The sequence below is a fragment of the Strongylocentrotus purpuratus genome, unplaced genomic scaffold (genome assembly GCF_000002235.5).
Source record: "Strongylocentrotus purpuratus isolate Spur 01 unplaced genomic scaffold, Spur_5.0 spur5_scaffold_12, whole genome shotgun sequence".
Lineage (NCBI taxonomy): Eukaryota > Metazoa > Echinodermata > Echinoidea > Camarodonta > Strongylocentrotidae > Strongylocentrotus > Strongylocentrotus purpuratus.
Window position 1 is genome coordinate 8,717,092 of NW_022145597.1, and position 10,878 is coordinate 8,727,969.

The 10,878-nt window shown below is 37.1% G+C and overlaps 1 protein-coding gene across 1 annotated transcript; it reads left to right on the plus strand.

Moving 5' to 3' along the window:
* Nucleotides 1-1,719: 1,719 nt before the first annotated feature.
* LOC100891737 (lymphotoxin-alpha) lies at nt 1,720-8,870 on the plus strand. The gene is made up of 4 exons (XM_030981763.1): nt 1,720-2,798; nt 4,627-4,783; nt 5,453-5,622; nt 6,242-8,870. The coding sequence occupies exons 1-4, from the start codon at nt 2,430-2,432 to the stop codon at nt 6,473-6,475; spliced, it is 930 nt and encodes a 309-aa protein (XP_030837623.1). The 5' UTR covers nt 1,720-2,429; the 3' UTR covers nt 6,476-8,870.
* Nucleotides 8,871-10,878: the final 2,008 nt, after the last annotated feature.

Sequence of the window (10,878 nt, forward strand, 5' to 3'; positions counted from 1 at the left end):
CACGTTTTGGGGGACCTAAACGGCAACTCAACATTCACTCTTGTTAGGAGTTAGTTCGAAATTATCTCTGGATTAAATGACCAATAATTGCTTCTTATTATGGAGGGTTTTGAGAAGATCATCGCTTGACCCTCGCCTTTTTAGGCAAGTAAAAGTAGGTCCAGGCTATTAAGCAGCATGAATGTTGCTATTTTTCAACTTTGTTCAACTGTTTGCTATAAGTTCGTTCATCCTACTACGTAATTGACCTTGAAAATGAGAGACAATGGAGCAAACATTTCACCTTCTCTTGAACAAGAATATAAAAACCACATAAAAGTGCAAAAAGTGCATAGATTCGCATCAATGTCAAAGTCTCATGATAACGAACATAAAAGTAGCGCTCCGATAAAAGCATTACCGGAATAAACAAGACTATTTTGTTTTGCCCTGGGTTGTGATTAGTTTCCCTTTCGCTTCACTCAATCGCTGTGAAGAGTTTAATTACACGTTTTTTTTATGTTACGTGAAAATGCTCTTTATGAGACAACATCGTGATTGGTGATTCTAATTGTGACGTCAAACGCGTCGTTCTAATTGAAAGTTGATTGATGAACTCCCATTGGCTGGTGTCAAGTACATCCGGGGATGCTATTCTTAATTGAGGAAGCTCAAAATAGACAAGACGGGAAGGAAATGCTCCGTTGTTTTAAAAGTGACGTGCGACCTCTTTATAATACAATGCTTTCGCTGAGAAAGTGGGGGAAGTAAAAGAGAATGAAAGAGCGAGAGAGAGGGAGTCGGGGAGTTGTGATAGTAAGTGAGAGAAGGGGCGGGATGGAAGGAGGAAGAGAGAGAGAGAGAGAGAGATAGAGAGAGAGAAATGGAGAGAGAGAGAGAGAGAGAGAGAGAGAGAGAGAGAAAAGGGAGAGAGAGAGAGTATTTTGACCGAAGTGAATAAGTTTGTTGAGAGGTTATTTTTATAGGGTCACTATAATATGGGTTACAGGCACAGAAAGTAAGGAAGCTCTTTTTATAATGACAAACGTTATATAAACGTGATGAGCATACCAGGGACATGCTATACATTCAAAAGTGTTTAACAGCGGATAGGTTTGATCAATGTCAATGAAGAATATATAGGCTGCATGAAAAGAGTGGAAAAGAAATGAGAGAAAAATATATTCAGACAGACAGACGGACTGAAAGAGAGAGAGAAAGAGAGAGGGGGAAATAGAGAGAAGAGAGAGAGAGAGAGAGAGAGAGAGAGAGAGAGAGAGGGGGGGGGGGGGGCTAGAGAGAGAGAGAGGGGAAGCGAGATGTATAATAGCATTTTTACCAAAAACATGATCAGGAGCAGTAAACAGTTTCTTGTGAGTACGCATGCGCGCAGTGATGTCATAGCTCATGTTACTAGTAGTTTGCAGCAATAAACCTTTTGTTTGAAATTGTGCAAGCTAAATGTATCTCACGTTCATTTGAGACTATTCATGGAAACTTTTGGATATGATTTTTTGTTAGTATGTGAGGAATTAAGAATAGATGAGAATCTTTACGGAGAGTTAAAATGAATAGCATAAAAATTGATTAAAATTGACATGCGCGTACGTCATGGTTCCTTAAAGGGTCTGCACACTACGAATAAGGGTAACGCGGTGAACATGCGGGGAATCCCCGTTGGTTTTTCCACGCCGCACACAATAGTATAAAGCATCGCTGCATGCCCTGAACAGAATCATATTATACACTTCAGCAGAGACTATAGCAACATCAACTCTCCCAGGACAAACAAGCGAATCTTCATTTTCGAAATCGTTTAGAATTGATAAAGATTGAGAGTTTTATTCGCATCATTTTTAAATTTGCATTTATAGGCGCAAACTCGATTATAGGCACAACAACATTACTCCTCAAAATCTGTCTGAACTGTTCATATTTTACCGTTTTATGCATGTATGCAAAGCCTGAATGCATGCACGAAGTTCAAACCGCGGTTATTTCTGTTTGTTTCCTGAAGTGATCTAAGTTGAGAGCTGTGGTTTTCCCCGCCGTCCGTTCGCGAAAAGGAAACTGAATCCAAGTTCTACTAGTATTCAGAGACGTGTTTCGCAATACACATTGACATTCTTTCTATCGAGGGATCCCCATGAGTCATCCCAAGTCCAAGACCTCACAGATAACGACTAGGACCCAATCGATTGATTACTAGCTTAGTTATCGACCCGAACTCATCAGTTGACCACCAAGCTGTTGCCGTGAACACACACTCAGATTTGCAGCTTCTAACTTTCAATTAGCAACGCTTAGACACAAGGACTCTTCAGTTTATTTTCGGTTTTTGTCTACTTCTCAACAGAAACTCTGAGCACTTAGCAAGTTTTCATTTCATTCTGCTCGTAACAGTCTGTTCGTTGTGAGAGCTTCTCATCCACAGCTATAACCCGTACCCAATGCTTTCGTTGCTTCAGAAGCTTAGGACCAAACTGTACCGAGCAAAATCGACCACCGTACCGAAGATGGACTTAGAAGCCCGCATGGGTCACGACGACAGTCCCGCCTCCGTCTGGATCCCGTCGTCGGCGTTGGCGGAGCGACATCATCTCGACCGACATCGCAGTTTCAGACGGCTTTCGAGGAAGCTGAGTTCCGGCGCGAAACAAATTAGTAATAGTACTTGTAACCCGACCGCCTGCGCCATCGCAGTGTGTTTCATCACGGCGATTCTGGCGTTGATCGTCTCTTGCTTCACGTTCTATCTGTACGTGCAGAGCCATGGACTGGGACACGAGATGGAAATCATCGAGAAGGCTTTCAATCCGGTAAGTTAAGAGGGTGGGATAGAGAGACAGAGAAAGAGAGAGAGAGAGAGAGAGCGAAAAGGAGAAAGCTTGAAATAGAAAGATAGAGTGATATATAAAGAGAGACGGTGAGACAGACTTGACAGGGAGAGACTAAGAGATAGGGTAAGAGGGAGAGAGAGAGAGAGAGAAAAAAAAAACCTGGGGTGGGGAGAGAGCCATAATATTGGAGGTAGAGTGCGAGATCGGATTAGAGGAGCACATGTATGGTTTGGGAGTAGAAAAGCAAAGCGACAGACAGAAAGGGAGGTTGAAGAGAGAGGATAGAAACAGAATTGTATCAAAGAGACTATGATATTATACGCTTTATTCTATAACCCATCTATGGTATGTGGTATAACAGCGATTTAACAGGTTTTGATACACATGCAGTTACATCTTGTGAACGTTGTACTCTGATTAAGCTATGTTGTCGTCTTCAAAGTTTGTTAACAAACGGTTATAAGACGCACTTGTTTTAAGAAGCTTTTGAATAGTTTTTGGTATATTGTCCGTAAAGTAGCACTGTTAGTAGTTTTTTTTAACCACAGCGCGGTAGAGTATATTAGTCATGATAGAAGCTGTGCTGTTTAAATTGATGTAATTATTATTATAGGCGTTGTAAATCAGAAATTGTTTCACCTCTTTGAATAATATAATTATATCAATCAATATTATTGAGGCTACCAACGTGCATATACTCTTCATCCCCGTCCAAATATCCTTGATCAGTATATACTTTGTTCTTATCACTATTTTCTTCGAAAATCTTTCAATTGTTTACTTAATCAATATTTATTCAAACTTCGATTCGAAGAAGCACGCACTTATAATAATCAGTTATCACGAAATCATAATATCAAAGTCTTTATCATTATCCAAAAATAATCACTAAAGTAATATCATTATTAGTTATAGACAGTGTACATAACCTTATCCAGGTACGGGCACCAACTGAACACAAAAACACCTTCCTATTTTTAGATAATTGTTTACATTCGTATCAAAACTCTGCGAAAAAGACCCTCTGCCTTCGGATTTAGGCTATTGACTATTTGTATAGTTCAATGAGCATTGTCAATAGAACTGATAAAAAGTCCCTTGCGTGCATTGGAGCATTTCGCATTGCTCAATAAAACATTTAGGTGTTTTTCCACCCATCCATTGGGATTTTTTATTATTTATTTAACCAAATATTCAAGCACAAAAGTCCTACTCAGTATTTTTCAGTAGGTTTCCATGCACGATGAGAAAGATTGTCATACGACTGACTGCTTTCAGTACAAAATAGGCTATGCCTATATGAAAATCTCGCCTATGTGAAAAGAACTGCCATTTAATTTCTCTTTTTGTTGTGTACTCAGACTGCTCATTAAAAATCCAACACGTTGTTAGAACGACAGCTTTCAGTTTTGAAGATAGAGATGATGTCGAAACCAACTTTTGCTGCTGAAAACATACATTCTGCGTGGGGATGTAAAAAAGTGGAGGAAGAGTTTTGCTATGGCTTTTCTAAATGCCCAAACAATGTTAATTCACTTTTTGAAACAAATACAAGTGACTCTCACGTAGCTTACATTTACAAAGAGGACAATTATTATTTTCCCATAAAGTCCCAATCTTTGCATAGGCCTGAAAAGATTGAAACATTTATTTTCTTGAAGCAAAGACTCTTTCTCAAACTTACCATCTCATTTTCAATCTTCTTTTTTTAAAGTAATATGAGAATACCATTTTATGCTCCACTATCAACTTGTAAATCACTCTGTTAAATAATTTCCCCCTTCCTTTATGTCCGTTTCTCGTGTAGAATTCAGATAGTCAACATGGTGCTTCACCTTCACCCCGATTCGATGGTCCTCAAACAACTATGCCATCACCATCACACGAGGAAGCAGCGAAATCAGCGGCTTACGCTCACATTGTCGGGGCAGACAATGGGCCGAGAGGAAACGATAGGCAATTGGGTAAGGAATAAAGAACATAATATTTTGTTTCATTTTTATACTTCAATCACTTCTTTCACTTTTTAGTCTTGTAATTTAACTCGATCCCAGACTTTCTGAAATGGGATGAAATGTACTATAGGGTGTTGGAATTGCACTTGTCAATGGGTTTGTTTCTTGAGAGTCTTCGCGATCCTGGTCTTTGTGTCCGTTATCGAGACTGAATCAAAATCTGATTAAAGTCTGCATCTTGTAGACTACATTTTTTTTGGACCCCTTTGAAGACCAGCTTTTAGCTGAAAAGGGTGATCCTTCCCATATGTGGAAAATAAATAAATTTAAAAAAATTAAAAAATACATTGTTACTTTCCCTTTGTTAATTCTCTCTTTATCACTCCGTTTATTGTGAACTTTAGCTATGCCTCCATGTAAATAAATAATAATTTATATATATATATATATATATATATATATATATTATATATATATATATATATATTGAAGGGGGTTGGCCTATTGGAGGAATTATGACAGTTTCGTGGAAAGCCAGGGTGGTTAAGTCTGATATGAGCTCTATAGAAGAAAACTCACTATTATCATCATTGTTATTAATTGACTGTAAACTTCTAAAACATTTGTCCTCATTATTACTAATACTTAATACTTGTATTATTCTTTTTCGTTTATTAGAATGCTTAGCTCAATGGAAAGCGAACGCAACGCACAACGTGAACTTTTTGGGCACCTACGGCATTGAAATCGTCGAGCCGGGTTATTACTACGTCTACACTCAAATCTACTTCAGTGATTCCGAAAGTGGAGCGACAGTTGACCCCTCATCTCAGCAGGCGTTGCCCATGGTAAATAGTCATTTAAAAAAAAACAAATGTTTCTCGTCCTCTTCTTCTTCCTCCTCGTCCTCCTACTCCTTTTTTCCTCTTACAGCCTCTTTAAAGTTCTCATGATTTCAAAGACGACTGTCCAAATCTATCTTTTCTTTGCGTCATCTGAACTTTTTTTCATCTTTCCCGCCACCTTAATCCTTAAAACCTTTGTCGTGTTAGAAATGATCCTCACGTAGTCGTACATACATACATACATACGACATACGACATGGGGTTTTTAATGTCTAAGTTAGGTTGTCAGGCGGAAATGAAAAGTCGAGAGGCTTTGGTCAAATCGACATATTAAGACAGACATATTTCTATGGTACTATGGCAGTATGAACTTGTGTCCATACTGACTCCATAGTTAGCCATTGGTTAGGATATTTTGGCCAACTCGGTTCGAGTTGGGCATATTCTATGGCTATGGCTAATACTGTTTTGTAGGGCAATATAGCACCCAAAAAAGAAAAGAATATGCACCATGTTGTGACCAACCGAAACTATAAGTTGGCCAAATTATGTGTACATAATATGGCTCTTGTTTCCAGCAAATCATAACCCACGTCATTTCCCTTTTTATTCTCTGCTGCAGCGTTCTTCTACGAATCGCAACCACGTCCCGCTGATGGAGAGCGTCGTCCCTTTCAAAGAATACGCGACGAAGTACCACGGTGGCGTGTTCCATCTCGACAAGGGCGATAAGATCACCGTGAGCGTATCCAATGACAATCTCCGGATCAACACCGGGAGCGACAAGACCTTCTTCGGGGTCTTCATGTTGCGTTCGACGACGCCCGATCACGCCGGGGCTGCAGCAGCAAGTTGAACTTTGATCTCCGCCTAGCGGGGGAAGAGCTAGTAGGAGAAAAAGATCAAAGAAGTTCGTTTGTGCAATATTCAGAACTATGTGGTAGGAAATGTACAAATAGCACATAAATTATTATCGTACTAAACTATGAGGGTACTATTTCACGCAGAGAAGAATAGTTATTTCCCGGTTTTATCAAATGCCCTTCAAGGCATGCTAAAAGGAAAAGGGAAAGTCATTTGAGTTGGGATAATAGCACAGTAGGACTGCTGGGTAAAATTATACAGGGACGGTGCCTGACGGGCGTGTAAGCATTCGCCCCACAGGATTCGTATAATGTTAGGAAAATCCTTAAGGGGCTATTGTTACCCTGGCACCCCTTTGTTATATGCCCTGAAGGCTGAAGTTATAGACCTATTTTATAACATAGTTTGTGATAAAGCGTTTTCCTGTTAAGGATGTAACGTGGTAATAATTTCTGTCCCCTTTTTTGTTTGTTTGTCGGAAAGGCAGCAGATGTTTGGTTTAAGAGGAAAAAAACAGGACGCAGTGACAACATTGTGAAAGTGAATCTATATAAAGGTGTTCTGAGAAAATCTAGGACTATATCAGAATCGCAGGATACGCTGTCTGTAAGAGATTTATTTGTTTATCAGTTTGTTTGATAATTGTAACGGAGTGTTGTCATACCCAATACTAGCTTATAAAAGAAATGCAATGGCTTGTTCAGTAATGGCGCTGTAAACCGTCATTCGTGTAAATGAATTTACACAAGAAATTCCCACCGTGTCACGGTGAATTCTATTATTGTGATCTGATATTCAGATTGATAGTTTATGTTTTTTAATGAGATGGTTTTGTTTTTAAAAAACGATGTCGTTTGATGAGTTTTTATTTTCATTTTGTTAATCCAACATTATTTTCATTTCTCTGATTGATAATCTTATCCATATTATACGATGAGGAAATTAAATCTTGAAAACTTGTCAGTACATACAAAAGTTAACCTGCTATAACTGAACTATTTCCTATTATGACGTCATACGAGACATCTTAGATTGACAGGCGTCTTTTCGCTGTATGTAGGCAGCGAAGATTGCCAAACTGCCGAACGTTGCCAATTTAAATGCCGAGTAGCATAGGCCTACGCCAAGGGTACATTAATTCATGCGCTAGGAAATTTACGAGTAGAGTTATTGAGCATTCAATACAAACAAATGGAAAACAAATAAAAGTAGCATATCTCACATAATTAATACGTGGATTGTACACTTTATCTAGTATAATTAAAATGATGATTTTCATAATTATCGCATAGTTAACACACAAAGAGCAACTTGTATGTTCCAGTAGACTCGTCAACTAAATATATATTTTAAACTGTCTTTTTCGTTTCAAGCACAATGGTAATTATTATACGATTATTTTTGTTACGCTTTAACCTGCATTTCTCACTGCTCTCCAGTGAGTGGTATTTCTTCATGTGCCCATCTTGACAAAAGCTTTTCAATAAATAGTTTGACAAATATTATTATCATTCACACTGCGACTGGCATAATGAACACATTTTCCTCCGGCTTTAAATAATATAACTAACATCTATCCGTCAAATATCTTAAAATGTTCACATTCTTGCCAAAAGAGTTACTGCCATGTGTGTAGTTCTTTGTGAAAAGTGTACAGCAGTGAGTGTAATCTTTATGTTTCATACACAATGGTTAACTTTTATTGGTAAATGATTTATGTATGACTGTACAACAATTTGACCACTTCATGTACTAATTAAGTTTGGATCATTGTGTAAATTATGTACTCTTGATTTTCTTGAGTATTATATTCATAATTTACACTACATTTATTGGTAGATCCATCATTCTGTTGTATAGAATATTGTGTTGTATATTTTGTGAATGTATATAAAAAGAGCAATTATATTTTTGTATTAATTTGTTAGTATTGAAGTATTTACGCAGAGCACCTGTTGGTCTATTGTTTATAAAGAAGAACATGTGAATCAATGCGCTTTAATAGTAATAGAAATGTTTCATTCCAATGGTTTACACAAATTTTTACGCTAAATCTTCACCCGTGGACATTATAATCCTGAGACTTCTTAACAGTAATGTTACGATCACTTTAAATACAATAGTAATAGGATATATTTGATTATTATTTTACCGTATGTTTTTCTGTCAATCAGACTATGGACCGACCATGGGAATAACACTTGATGCCAAATTACTTTCTCTTTCATGTTTTCATAGCTAGAATTACAGCAAAACTAATGATGTATAAATATGTTACATACAGTTGAAATGTGAAAGCTATTATCGTGTACAATAATATGTATTACTCTGTGCATACTAGTAATTTATTAAAGATTTGCCTTTTGTAATAAAATGATATGAAAGAAGAAAAAAAATCTTGTTTCATTTTGTATGTCGCTTTTAACACGAGTGTGAGTGAGAGTGAGAATATCATAATATTTGATATTTTGTATAGCTCATAATTGTTATCCACCTTGGGAGGTGCTCAAAGACAGAATTAAAGGGATGGCTTCCTTTTGGTACCCATTTAAAACATGGGTGGAGAGCTGCAAAATTAATGTAGGTTAGTGTTTTTGCGAAATGACACTATTACCAGGGCTCGAACCCACAAGTTTCAAGTTTCAATCTTTTTTTCATTTCCACACATCTCAAACAATTTTAACACAATAAGTGCAAAACATAATACAATTGAAAACACAGTTATGAATGTCACAGGTTTTAACATCTTGATAACTATTATGCAATATTTAGCCTGTATCATCAAATGAAAGAGAATTCGTGTTTATTTCAAGCTGGAGAGAGAGTGTGGGGGAGGAATGAAGGGGGGGGGGCCCATAATAGAAGCGAAGCGAGGCTCGTAATACTATATGTACTTACAAATATACAAGAAAGTGTGACGAAAGAAAAACAGAGAGAGAAGGGAAGAATGAGGAATGAAGTAATATGCCGGGATGGAGTGCAGTTAGAAAAAAGGGGTCCAACTAAGATTAAAGTTGGAAAAAGAGATGGATAGGGAGAAACAAATTGGAGAGGATACACAGAGAGAAGGATGGTAAAGAAGGGAAAGAGAGAGCAACACAAACTGTTACATCAAGGAAAACCACTTCGAGATATATACAAGCTAGTGAAGCTACATCATAATATGTAAATATCACACAAAATAGTCAAAGCAATATACAAATACCTTTCCCAACATTAACTCACTTGATTTTTTTTCTTTTTGTATTGGGAGGGGTGTTCTTTTACGGTTATCATTAATAAAACAAATATTACACTTGGTATTCGTTATTTTGTTTCCTTTGCTGATTTTTCTTCATGCCATTTCAAAACGTTGAAAATGCCAATCGTACATCATCAATTTCAATATATACACTCTATAAATTAACCATAATTGATTCATATATACTTTTACCAACTTCCGCAAGGAAGCTGTTCTCACGTTCTCAGAAACTTAATTGCCATAAATAGCCACCCTTTTATGCTGGTTTCATCTTAATCATATATTACAGAGGTATCAAGTCATTTCTTGATTGAGGGCGCAATTTCTAAAAAAAAAGACATGTCAAAGGTTAAATTTCGTTTATAGCAAAACATTCTCCGCAAAATGATCATAATTTTGTTCATTTATATTGGACTGAGCATGGGGTAGGCACAGTGTTGCGAATTTTCTCTTTCCCTCAGCATGAGAAAAGGATAAAATTTAGAGCGCCCCGCCTCCAACCCCCACAAACGCGTTGACTGCGCCGCAGCCCATTCAAAGAAATCGAAAGTATGATGTATTGAAATTGAAAGTAAATCATGGGCAAAGCTTCACAGATATCAGTATTACAGTGCAAGCTGCTGAAGGATACTGTGTGAATTTGATTGAGAACAAAAATGAAGAAAAAAAATGGAGAAAAAATCAGCATAATGATCGTAAAGATTGTATTAAGATGATGATAATCAAGTTTACCATTCATCAATAATTATGAGTTCAGATGAACCAGATACCACAACTCATGTCAGAAAAGATTCAGAATTTTGCGATGTTATATTCCAATGCATCTCCTCAGTGCTTACTTTATTGGTTGTACTGATAGTTTATCACAGAATGCTACCCCTATCATTGGTTTAAGGATTTTGTTGAAGGAATTGACAATTATTCTTTTCCTTATCATGTTATTTTCAAACAAATAACGGATTTGCCTGCATAATTATGTTTCTAATGTAGGGGGTCACAAGCTCAAATATAATCAAAGAAATAAAAAAAGCAATTAATAACAAAAACTTTTAACCATAATCATAACTAACTAGAAGAAGGAAAAAGGGGAGAAATTGGGTGGGGGGAGGGGAGAAAAAAGAAAAAGGGAAGAAAATGAAAAATGAACAACAAGA